The 12,840-nt window shown below is 47.5% G+C and overlaps 1 protein-coding gene across 2 annotated transcripts in view; it reads right to left on the bottom strand.

Annotated features, from left to right (window-relative positions):
* The window catches only part of LOC8052253 (G2/M phase-specific E3 ubiquitin-protein ligase), a 46,987-nt gene extending 34,397 nt beyond the window's left edge, over positions 1–12,590 (bottom strand). Inside the window, exons 1-2 of one of the 2 annotated variants that reach the window (XM_029991669.4) lie at positions 12,404–12,590; positions 9,547–9,639 (exon numbers count right to left, since the gene is read on the bottom strand). In XM_029991669.4, the coding sequence (XP_029847529.2) occupies positions 9,547–9,622 (76 nt within the window). In that variant the 5' untranslated portion in view covers positions 9,623–9,639; positions 12,404–12,590. The remainder of the gene's footprint in view (positions 1–9,546; positions 9,640–12,403) is intronic. The other variant, XM_029991670.4, reaches the window with a different exon arrangement.
* Positions 12,591–12,840: the final 250 nt, after the last annotated feature.

Here is a 12,840-nt window from a genome sequence, read left to right as displayed (position 1 = left end):
ATGAGTCAGAGTGAGGGAGGAGCGAAGACTCGCGACACAAAGGCTCAAAGGCCGCACAACAGTTGACCTATGGTTAAAGAGGCAAGAAAACCAAAAGTTTTGAATACAACTATAAGTGGGGGAGCAGAGGTCCAACAAAATTTTGTAAGCATAGGTGAGGCTAAGCAGCTCTCGCCTTTTTTCAAGCGACATTTCATGACAGTCAACATATAAGCTAGGCACAGGGGAGGTTCGAAAAGCACCAGATGCCAAACGCAGCCCAAGGTGATCAGGGTGTCTAGCAAATTATTATTTTGAAATTCCCTGACAATTTCAGGTGCAATTCTCTGACAACTGTAGGGGCAGTTAAATATCTAAGACCGTTACAACACAAGGCATTGAGCACTGTGAGGATCATTTTGCACCGGCTTAATCCAACTTGCATATTTCAAAATATTCGGGTTCGTCGAGTCCGGATTAAACGAGTACTTTCTTGCCGCCGACATCGTCAGTGAAGAGGCCGCTTCCCGAAACATGATGAAAGCACGACGCTCAACCACACACGTCAATAACCGAATGGCAGCATGGTCGCCAGATGCCCACTTTTGGATACTGTCAGCTTAAAGGAGCTGTGCAAGTTTCAGTGATTTGCTTAAATAATTTGGGAGTTGGTGTCTCAAGCTTTCCGAAGTAAAGAACAAAAAACAACTTATGCCTGCATGTCCTAGTTTTTATTTCAAAAATGGACAAAGATTGAGGTTTTCAGCACCTCTCAACTCCTTCACCATCTTCCGAGCCACGTGCGCTGCAATGTCGATGGGGGTCGTGTGGGGTTCCGGTGAAGCTCTCTCTCTAGAGCCATCAGTGAGCAGCAAGATCTCCACCGCTCGCGACCGCGCGATGGCGGGCGCAGCGCAAATATGGTGAAAGGAGGAAAGTCTCATCCGGGTCCGTCCGGCTCCTGTCACCTTCCCTCTCCGGCTTCTGGTGGCTGTTCGCAATAGCAGATAGAGCCGACGGTTTTGTGGACCTAGGATAGATGGCGCCACTAAAACTCTGTATAATAAAAGATTTGTCGATGATGCCAGGTTTTTGACGCATTTATATTCATGTTGGAACGATAAGATTTATAGAAAAGTTACCTTTCATCGAGCAGGTATTCGCACAACTTGCTATCTTTCCACAAGACCGCCATACAGTCATGCCACGTGCTTCTCATGGCCGCTGCTCGCGGCTGCAGGTCGGGCAATACTCTCATTTTTGCCTTGCAATTACGCGACGGAATGGCAACATTTCGAAGGAAGGAGGTGTGTTTCACAAGATGAACAATGTCAAAAGAAGAAAATGCCAATTCTTTCAATGTTAAAATCCCACAGCTCCTTTAAAGGGGCCCTGCAATTATATTTAAGCGTCTACCTACTTTGCGGTTTCCACGTCCCTTGGGGTTCGGGCAAACCAGCGGGCACGGAGAGAGTAATTAAATAGCAGTGCATCATATTTTAACCGGACGACGCGGAAACGTCCTCCACCGACGAGGGCGACCCGTGGTACCGAAAACGCGCAAAATGTGACGTCTTTGGTCCTCGGCTTACTACTGGTCAGACCCGCTAAAAGCTTTTTCTTTAGTCGAGATACAAAATATAAGCGTCGCGAACCGTTTCAGTTATGTATGAAAGTAGTTTTTGTTCGGTATTTTAGATCAGAAAAGAAACAAATGCAGTTCATAAAGTACGGAAACAAGAAAAGACCCGTCGACAAACCCGCCACTAAGCGGCAGAAAAAACGGCGCATACTAGAAAGGGCTAGTGGGATGAGGCTCAGACGAACGGCCAGCGTAGAAAGGTCCCAGATGTATGCGGCGGCGCTGTGGTCGTATACCGGCTCGAGGATCCGACCGGTTCCGAGCGTTCCGAAGGCTTTCGGCGCGAGCTTGGCTGGCGATTTGGCCATTTGGCAGTATGGCAGCACGAAGTGGCTCCCGTTCCGAACCGATCCCTACCCCGTGTTTGCTGTCGTTTGTGGCCAATGAAGTGTCATGCCGAATTAGTCTTTAATTGCGCAGCAAATGCAATGCGAGCCACCCCGGCCGCCCGCTTCATACAGCCTATCCAACACATGCTTTAGTGGCGCCCTCTCGAGCCGTCGACACGGAGTGCGGCAGCCGCGAGCGCTCGATGAGCTCACTACTCCTCCTCTAGTTCACAGCCACTCAAGCCAGGACCTACGACGTCATGAGGGAGGTTATTTTTTGCTTGTTTTTGTAATTGTAATTTGCCTATAACTTTTAAAATAAAGTGAAATTTGAGAAAAGAAAAGTTTCTTTAAGTTACTAGGTTCAGTGCGCTCAGGTTTGGTGCAAATTAAAAACCAGTCAAAAAGTCCTTGCAGGGTCCCTTTAAGGCTTGGATTGGATTGGGGTCCGTGGCTTTTCCATTTGTTACTAAATCTATTAGTTCTAACTGGATCCAGCTTGGTGTAGCGCCCTCAATCTAATCCAGTCCAAGGCTTGGACTGGATTTCTCGGCTGTTCCCTTTGCATCAGGTAGCACACTTTACATAGGGTGAGCGGAGCCCGCGCTCCACTCTAAGCAGAATTTAGTGCCTACTTCTCAGCCCACAAGTACTGAAGTCTTTGCTCAGAGCACTCGATGGAGTTTCCAGCTCATTTTCCTTGACTGGGCTTGCTTTTTGACAATTTCCTGATTTTTCCCGGTAATTAAAATTTCCCTGACAATTCTTGGTTTTCCCGGTCGCTAGAGACCCTGGTGATGTACTGGATCGAGCATTTTTAAGGCAGATGGTCTCGCGAAGGAGTAGACAATTGAAACATAACAGGGCATGATCGATTGAGAGAAGAATATAGACGGAGGAGACATTTCTTATCCGAGCCCCACGACTTGTGTGAAAGGACTTTGAGTATGTTTGATGCCTGCAGAGTTTTTTGCTTGAGCTGTTTGAGATGCGAAAGAAAATTAAGTTTACGCTCGAAAGTAACTCTTAGAAATTTGTGCTTCATTTTCGCAGCAATGCTGTTTCCAGTTAAAAGAAGAGTAGGATCTAAACAGAGACCATGCCTTAAAGGAAAAGGAACACAAACAGTTTTCTCCGGAGAGAAACTAAAATCATTCTCATCAGCCCATGCACTTATTTATGGTCATTTGTAGCTGTCGCTCACAGCTAAACATATTACATGACACTACAGATATCTGAATGTCATCGACATATAGCAAGTAAGATACTGAGGAAGGAGTGACTTTACAAAGAGATTTAATTTTTATTGCAAAGGTTGTGACGCTTAGGACTCCACCCTCAAAAACACCATTCTCTTGAACGAACCAGTCTGAAAGGGTTGTTCCCAACCTCCAAAAGTATGTTTACACGAAAAGCACTTTATGCATTGAAGCATTCTACCGCGTACTCCGTACATGGAAAGGTCGCACAAGATGCCATGCCTCCAAGTGGTATCATAGGCCTTATCCAGATCAAAGAAAACAGATACACAATGCTGCCTGTTGACGAATGCCTCACGCACAAAAGGTCTCCAGCCGCACTAACTGGTCCATTGTAAAGCGTTCAGGCCGACAGCCACACTGATTGATATCCAAGATATTATGCTGCTCGAAAGGTTTTCCCAAGACAACCTGACAATGCTATTGGCCTGTAACTTGCAGGGAGGGAAGGGTCCCTGCCAAGTTTCAACAGCGGTATAACTTCAGCCCACTTCCATTCAACAGGGAAGTATGCATCACTCCACAGGCCATTAAAGTAAGCGAGAAGGGCACTGAGTGACTCTCTAGATAAGTGTTGGATCATGTCGTAGTGAGTCACATCAGCACCAGGGTCTGAATTCTTGCAGGAGTTCAGAGCCACTTAGAGCTCAACCATTGTGAACTGCTGATTGTAAGATGCAGACACTCCTCCTGTGAAGAAGAGCCTCGTCTTTTCCATGCTTGCCTTACGCTTCAGTAACGCTGGAGTAATGTGCGAAGTTTAAAACAACGACGAAGCGAGTGCCCAACACTTTAGCCCGGTCGGTAGGAAAAAGAGGGATTGTAAAACAGCAATACAGTCAAACCCGTTCATAACGAACAACAGGAAACGCTACGATCAGTTCGATATAGCTAGTAATTCGATATAGCAGAACACATTTACAACGAACTTCCAAGATGCGTTCGTTGTAAGGCGAGAGCTTCTCTTTCTTTGTCACCTCTTCGCTTCCACCTTGTAACAACGCGCTGTAAAGGTTTTTTTTTTGTTTTTTTTCGCGGGCGTGCAGGCTTTTTTAAATTTTTTTAGCTTATTTCTCTTGAATCGCTTCGCTTCGAGGGAAACCGTTTTGGGATGAAAAGCTTTTTTTCTGTGCGTGTGTAGAAAGTGTATTTTTTAGCTTTCTCCCCTTCTGAATAGCTTCTCTTCGCTCAATTATGTTCGCAACTTGAGCTTTTGACATTTTCTTTCTTTACTTTCTTTTTTTTTTTGGGGGGGGGGGGGGGGGAGGGGGGCAGGCTAGAAGACGATTGTTTGCGCATTTTCGGAAACTTTCCCGGGGGAAAAAGTTCGATATGGCCAATATATTGTTCGTTATAAAAATAACTTTTTACATGCATTTATATTTATATTTACTGAGAGTTCGATATCGACAATAATTCGCTGTAGGTGGGTTCGTTCTAAACAGGTTTCACTGTATTTCCCTTCGACCTTGTGAAGTCGGTTCCACACTTCCTTTGCTGGAACAGAGCTGCTGATAGAGGAACCGCCACGCAAGTAAAAAGGGTTGAGGGAGCTGAGTAACTAAATCATGAAGATCATGAATATGCAGTGGACCATTTGGTTGAATATAGATGGAAACAACGGCGATAAAGCGGTAAAAGAGGAGACATACAGCTACAGCCTCAAGGGGCATAGAAAGAAGAATCCGAGAACAAGCAACTCCGCTTTGGATGATCACCACTACTCCACCAGATGAATTTCATGTAGAACAGTCCTTTCTGAGCGCTTGGTGACGACGTAGAACAGACACATGATGATCATTAAGGTGTCTCTTGTAAAGGGAAAGCTATAGGATGCAGGTCGTTCATAAAAAAAAATTAACATTGTCAATACTTCGTAAAAGGCCGTGGCAGTTCCACTGCATAAAAACAAATTTACTAATTTTGTAAATATATTAAAATCAGATAAAAAAAAAGAGGGCAAAGAAAGAAACGAGTGGATTCAATCTCAAACAGGCAGCCACATCAGGCACATCATTTTGGTGCGATTACGGGGTTTTTGCTTTTGTGCTTGGTCTTGAAAAGCTGCCACTCCATGTCGTTCTGATCGGGTGCAAGAGTGAACAACTCGGCGCACTGTTCCATCGCCTCCACCTCTAAAAGTGGGGCTCTCCCTGCAGACCTGCGAAGGTTTGAGGTATGAGGTTGCAAACCCCGGCCCCAACCAGACCCAGCTGAAGAGGCGGAGGAGGTCCACCCGTTCCTGCCCTTGGATACCGGGAGAGCAGCACGAGAGTTGTGCCGCTCTTTGGTGAAGGAAGCCCTCTCCACTGAGTTGGGGCGAGAGTCTCGCCCCTTTCCACTGGAGGATGGCGTCAAAGTAAGGACGGGCATTGGCGTTGCCTGCCTGTCCCAAGACTTGGGGGCAGCTGATGTGCTCCCTCCAGAAGGTGAGGGGCTGCCACTGCCCCTGCGGGGGAGTTGGGGCCCGAGGGGCCACTGCCAGGGCTTCAGGCGAGACCTGGGTGGCCTTCGATTCCATTCGCGGCCGCATCATCCATTTAATCACTAGACAGCTCTAATATCAGTTTCAGCCACCGCTCCCGCGTTATATTTAACAGTTTAGCACACTGTACCTGCTGGCTGCTAGTAGGTATGTCCACTGAAACTGCAAACTAGGGGCAGTGCCAGAGAGCAAAGAAACAAAGTTTGGAAAGCTTGCTCACCCTCCCCAATTTCCGAACGCTCACGAGATTTATCGTAATAAATGCCACAGCGCCTCTTCCCAAAATAAAAAAAAAAGCACTATGTTCACTACATAAAAGATGGTCTCAGTTCATGCATCTGTGGGCAGGTAGGAAATCTTGCCTAAATTTATTCACACTGCACGATGAGTGCAACACGTCGCTGTGCAAAGGCAGTACAACACGAAGCATAAAAACGGCAGATTTAGGACAACAATCCGGAGTTCATTGTTCAATTAAAACAACGCAATTTTGTTGAAAATGCCCGCAACTTTTTACTCACGGTATGAGTCGGGAATCTTCCACATTTTCAAACGGAACAAACTAAAATTTACTTTTAAAAACGCTCGCTGCGTCGTCCCACACTAGTTTGACTGGATCAGCCGACAACGAAGGGACTGAACCCGTTGAACCTCAACCCCACAACCAATTTGCGCTCCGTGTTAGTGTAGGTGTCTACTCCCAAGCACCGCACCACACACACCACAAACCTTTCAGTTTTTTGTCCCATCGCCGTGTTGCATTAAACGGAACGAGATCGCCGAAGTCAATGCACCGCTGTCGTCGACGTTGGCTTGTGGTTGCGCACTCGTGAACCCTGCGACTCCCTTCGCTTTCAAAGCACACACGACGATAAAGAATGATACCTTCCATCTTCCGGGAACATCACAGGGGCACTTCTCCGGTCACGTCTTCGCTATGTGTTCGCAAACTGCGCAGCTTCTCATGTCCAGTCAAACCCACGGTCGTGGTCAAACCAAAACAATACCGGTGCCATGTTTAATGTGCAATGTTGCCAGATCTTACCGGAAGTCGAGACGCTGCGTCGTTCACCTCTGCAGCCAAGTCACCCCAAGGGGCGTAGTTCTCCGCGGGGGTTGAAAGAGTGGGAGTTTCAAATGTGGAGAGGTTCCGACTCTGACTAAATTACGTCCTGTGGCGTAAATTTTGCTTAAAAAAATTATTTTCTTTTGCGGAACATTTGTTTTGTGACATGCTTGTCCCAATTAGGCTGTATAAAAACATTTTTTTTTCTTTGATTTTACTCTTTAAGGTATCCTGCCTTGAGGGTTTCTGGCAGTGTGTGTCTTGCAAAAGCCAGGAGTATGTGTTTGGAAGCAATTTCCTCATCATTTTTACGAAATACGATGCACTTCATGGCAACAACGCAAACACCTTGGAGTCCTTCGAGGAGTTCTTCGTCACTAGTGTGCTAGAAGTCGTCCTAGGAGAGGACCCGACGGATGGTGTTGAGCGAGTGGTGAGGGCTAACCGACAGTTTTACATCAAGAAAACAAACCAGCTTCATGAGCGCTTCAGTTCGTCTCTTGGTCGTTACCTCCACTAGGAGGTCTCGGGAGTGCTGCTTCTTAGCCTTGTAGGGAAACCCAACAAGGTTTTCCAGTACCTTCGCAACAACAAAAGGTGACAGCTTAACAACAGGTTTTTTTTTCATCAAGCGAATGAACAACGAAAAAGACTGAGGTACACCTAAGCATTTCTAATGAGTTGTAAATGCGAAAGCCTGCAAGCCGCTCGTCCGCTCCTTTTTTTGTCTGCATCATACTTTTCGTTGCCGGTCAGCGTGTGTGCTCCCCTGGTGACCTTGGACGCTCCACGCTGATGGACACGCAGCGCCATGGGGTGAGCGGTCGTGGAAACTGACGAGCGCAGTGGCCAATGGGAGCCCCGTCGATGTGTGCCAGTCAATGGAACCGAAAGAAACTATCCGCCGTTTTCGCGCTTCAGAGAGATGACGTCAGCTCGCTCCATGAAACACTTAATGCTTTCGCATTAAAACTTTGTAAATGTTTCTACTTCAGGATCTTTGTCGATGGTCTTCGGTTCAAGACAACGCCTTTCGAAGGCTTGGCCTGAACGGAGTTTGGAAGGGAGGGGCATCATAAGAGGGCAGAGAGTGTTCAGAATCCACGGTGCACCGCCCACAACCGAGCCCAACAAGGGGTTAGGTAATGCACCGCAACAAAAGGGGCTTTGCTGGAAACGTTACTCTAACAGTACTGCCGGGAAACTATACCATAGTGGTGGCAAGGTTAGCCCTTGCCACCATAGAGGGGTGAAAAAGGAGTAAGAGATATAAGAGAGGAGTAAAAGAAACAGGCAAGGTAAAAGTGAAAGATGGAAGGGTATAGTAGAAGGCGACTAGATTGAATCATCCTGGCCGGGCCTTGCCAGGACTCCCGCCTATGAGAAGCGGGGGCCGAAGTGGTGCATTGCCTCACCCGGGGGGCCCCGAAGGGTCCACACCTACCCCGGGCTTGGCTCAAACACCAGGATGCCCTTCCCTCCAGACACGGAAAAGCCATGCATAGCCAGACGTGGGTGGGCGAACCTGCATGGCTCAGGGTCCATGGTGACGCCACTCACCAAACACCTGTTTTCACAGGTGCCCCCTTCGAGGAACACAGTCTTTGAAGTATTTCCTTTCCCCTTTCTCAAAGGCCAAGTCCCCGTTTGTAAAGACCTAGCGGACTTCTGAAAGCTGTAGAAAAGGTCAGACAGCCATTGTTACGACTAGCAGAGTGTAGGCGTTCGGCACCTGAACGCTGACCCTTTGTGCCACTGACCCTCCTGTGCGAGGAGCAAACAATTGCTCCAGTTCGCTCCGATTGGAGGAAGAGTGGATAGGGACAAAGGCAGCTAGCCTTTGGGTCTACCCACGATCCTTCCAATCAGAGTTTGGCACTAGGGTGACCACCCGTCCCGCATTGAGGGCTCGTGTCCTGCGGCCCGCAAGAAATTCCCAAATCTTCAAAATGTCCCGCATTACACACTGTCGTAAAATTCACTCAGCAACTCATGGTGTTGCCGAACAACGGGGCACAGGGAAGCGCGGAGGTCGCTGGTAATCATGTGAATCGAAATGGTACGGCCTTTTCTATCCAAGGATTGCGGGAAGCGACCGTCGTTCTTCCAGGAGGTCTGACGCGCATGCTCAGTTGTGCCTCTCCCCCCGGCAGCAAAATATTGTTAGAAAAGTTGCTCGCATAAAGTTTAATTGCAAAATAGTGTAATTCTTTTTTTTTTTTTTTTTCAAATTGCTGTGTTAATGTTTTATAGACGCGTTGCCTGGGTTGCTGTGGATTTTTTTTCTTGCAAAGACAGTTACACAATGCAAAAAGCCTGCAACTCACAACGGTCAAAAAAGAACATGATGTTGAAATTTGCGTAGGACCATGTTGATAAAAGTAAGCGTTGACAGGGAAACCATAACCCAAAAAAGATTTATTGTTTCTTAATTTCAATTGATGCATTGAGTTCTGCTGCAGTTCATTTTTATGCTTTTAATTTCAACAGATTTAATAACACAGAATAACATATTTGGCACAAAAAAATGTATCACTGGGAGTGAAAATAATTTTAGTTTAATTGCTGCAATACAATTTGCAGGTGTATAAACAGCACAGGATATTAAATTTGATAACAGAGCCTCGGTTTATGGTGTGCTTGTTCATAAATCCCCTACCTACCTACCAACGTACCGCCCCTGGCGTGTCCCGCATTTCGCTAGCAGGAAGGTGGTCATCCTATTTGGCACTAAAACGTCACTGTACCCGCAGCGCGAGAAGCGGACGAACTTGCTCGACGCATACCTTCGTTCTGCAGTCGTGGGTTTGCGCAGCTCCTTTCGGGCACCCGCACCCGTTTTGTAGACCTCTGAGGTGCCATCCCTGGAGAAGCGACTTCTGTGAAAGAGCGACGATACAGTGTAAGACCAAAATGATGAAGACCAAAGCTGGCTTGTTATGCCGAGCGCAAGTTCGTCTGCATCTTGCGCAGGGGTTGCAGAGACGTCAGAAAACAGAGCTCCGATTGGAAGGATAGTGGGTAGACCTTAATGCTAGCTGCCTCGAGGCCTACCCAGTATCCGTCAAATAGGAGCCGATAAGAGCTCAGCATTTCAACGTCACCTCAACCCCTAGGCAGGAAGCAGATGAAAACTTGCGCCCCACACAGAAACAGCCTTAGAAAAGACTGCGAAAGAAAGCACAGCCAAAGCCAGCCTACCAGTTAATTCTCAAGTGCTTACACACTCCAGGCTTGGCAGGTTTTCTTTCACACTGTCCGAGCTAAAATGCTGTTTTCAAAAAAAAAGAAACAGGAAAAATATTATATTTGATTTTATGTAGAGACGATTGCAAACAGGGCATCTGGCATGAGCAAGCACTTGAAATAGACATGCTACAAAATGTACAGCGCCACGATAGTAGGGGAGTTTGGGAATCCTTGGTAAGATCACGCGCTTCCTCATTGCACCTCCGCGGCAGCGCGCAAATTGCGGAAGCTAACGCCAGCAGCCGTTGCACCCATTCCACAGGTACATCGTTGGCGGCGTACCGTATCTGTAGAAGCATAAACACATCGCGACGGATGAAGCTACTCACTTATTTAAATATGCTATTCGTCGTAACTTACCTTCATATCTAGCCGTGTCACCGAATCCACTTATATTGCACAACTGTAGCAGGGTTAGACTAGGTTTGACAAAGCGTTGGCGGGTGCAGCAAGCAATGGCACAGGTACAAAGGAGAAGGATGAGGAAGGGGCAGCCTCGCAAGATAGCAAATGCGATACCCTCTCCCCCGTTTCCATGCGCTCGACCAACACCGCCCAGAGGACAAGGCCATAGTGCTGACATTTCTGCGTCACCAACGAAAGCCAACGCCAAACACAGATTAAAAATGAGTGCTGCGTCAGCGCTCGACTTCGAGTCAAATTTTAGCCGAACATTGATGCAATGGTCCTGTCCAATCTGTGACCAGCGGTGACCTTCACTGATGACATCTCGATCAGCGCTATGGCTTTGTTATCTAGATGTTAGTTTGTCGCTCGTCCGACGGTCCAACTGGGCTGCTCGAATGTTGTTGCCTTGGTAACCTGTGCCTGCTTGAGTATGTCACGTGGTAGCGGCAGGAAAGACGGTGGGAGGGGGTACCCAGGACTCCCATCATTCGTCGCGCGGCGCTCGCGGGCTTTTGAGATTTTTGCAAAGGGTCTATTGCAGGCCTGCCAAAGCTGTCTTCACGCGCATGCTGCAAGTGCTTGCACGCATGGGGCACCAGTCGAGACTCCATGATAAAAAGAAACTTTAATATTTTATCTTTTTTTACGTTTTACGAATGGACGCAGAACTGTTGGATGGTGAAGCGCGGGATGAGAATGGTATTTCCAGGGCGCCTCCGAAAGAGGCTCCGAGGCGTTCTCGTCTTGAAAATTCAGTGGTTGATTTGCCTCTTGCGCGAGTTTGCTGCCTTTCATGACACATGGTTAAAGTGACCAGACGTCCCGATTTAGGCGGGACAGGTCCCGCTTTTCTGGCCGTGGTCCCGCTGTCCCGCCAGTGTGCTTGTGGGACGCCGTTTTGTCCCGCTTTTGCTCCTCGAACCACGGATAGATGAAAGATTCGGTTAAACAAAAGGATCGCACCGGTGAGAGGGTGCTTTCTCTGATCAAGGAACAAGATATGCTCGACAGAGAAGATGCTGAAGGTTGATCGGCGTATGACCTGTGAGTAGTATACTATGGACATAGTACACAAAAATAAATACATACATTAATACTAAAGGGATATTCAAACCAAATGTATTAGATAGCTGCAAGTCACACAGTACGCAAATTGCAAGAAAAAGAAATGCACACGGTGTATACGAAATAGTTAAAAGGTATGATTTGTTACCGAAATTAAAACTTTTCAAGTCTCGCAACACAATACCCCCCCCCCCCCCCCCTCCCCCCCGATACGCGTCCCGCTTTGGGGCCCAAAGAATATGGTCACTTTACACATGGTCGCATGCGCACTCAAAACAGAGAGGAGGCAACGACCACGTGCCGGAGGCGGAGCTTCTCACAGCTGTTGGCGCGAGCGCGTCTTGGTCTTGCGGTGCATTTCCGCGTGCTCAAGCACAGATAGGGAGGCACTCACTTGATCGAATGACGTTTTAGCGAACGCCCACGTTTCATCGAATGACACTTTAGCGAAGAGTCGGACGCCGCGAAGCGGCGTTTTCGGGTGGGCCAAGTGAGTTCATATTTTTGTAATGAGTTGCCGCAGACTGTCGCCGCGAAGCGGCGTAAAGCGCAGCGCGACGGATGGGTTAACGCGCGCCCCCGTTATTCGCTAAAACGACCATTCGCTCAAATGTCGCCGTTCGCTAAAATGTCATTCGCTCTTGTGATATGGACCCGCACAGATAAGACTCTTTGACAGCGTTCCATAGTGCGCGTGCGGGAACTAGGCACATGTGTACGGGCGGCAACGGCTTCGATGTGGCCAGTACCTAAACTACATAAACTTCATATAAATATCTCTCTATAGTGATACGACATCGTAAGGTTTAGGATGCCAAGAGTTTTGGGCGACGCTATTACAAGCTGACACAGCGGACAGGCTTTTTCGCAAGTGATATCAGGAATCTCAGGGAGACAAAAATAAGAAGAGTCGTTACTCACACGGAAACGAAATGACAAATCCACGGGACGCACGAGACAGCGAAGCGAAACCAGCGAAACTGCCAACTGGTGAAACTGGTGAAACCGCGAAAGCCGCGCCTAAACACATCAGCAGAACCAGCAGACCCAAGTGAGGGTAACTGGGGTAACTAAGGGTAACCTTCCCTTATCCAATCCAGGCCGGTTTAGAAGAGCCACAATTTTTGGCTTATTTGGACTAAAATTTTAAACAAACTTAAAATCTGACCCCCAGAAAGAAGAAAACGAAGCACATAGAAATAAGACAAGGGCATACAAACGAAATGTATAGTTGATCTCGGTACGCTTGATAACCGGCAACCTGGGTAAGCTACCCGCATAGAGTAACTCAGATACACTCGAGTAAAATTTTAAACAGCCTTTGAAATCGTGCAAACGAACGCGTCCATTTGTTTTGT

This window comes from Ixodes scapularis, unplaced genomic scaffold (assembly GCF_016920785.2).
Source record: "Ixodes scapularis isolate PalLabHiFi unplaced genomic scaffold, ASM1692078v2 PGA_scaffold10__122_contigs__length_95168666, whole genome shotgun sequence".
Classification (NCBI taxonomy): Eukaryota; Metazoa; Arthropoda; class Arachnida; order Ixodida; family Ixodidae; genus Ixodes; species Ixodes scapularis.
The sequence above is the reverse complement of the archived record's forward strand: the minus strand, read 5'-3'. Positions and strand labels throughout refer to the sequence as shown.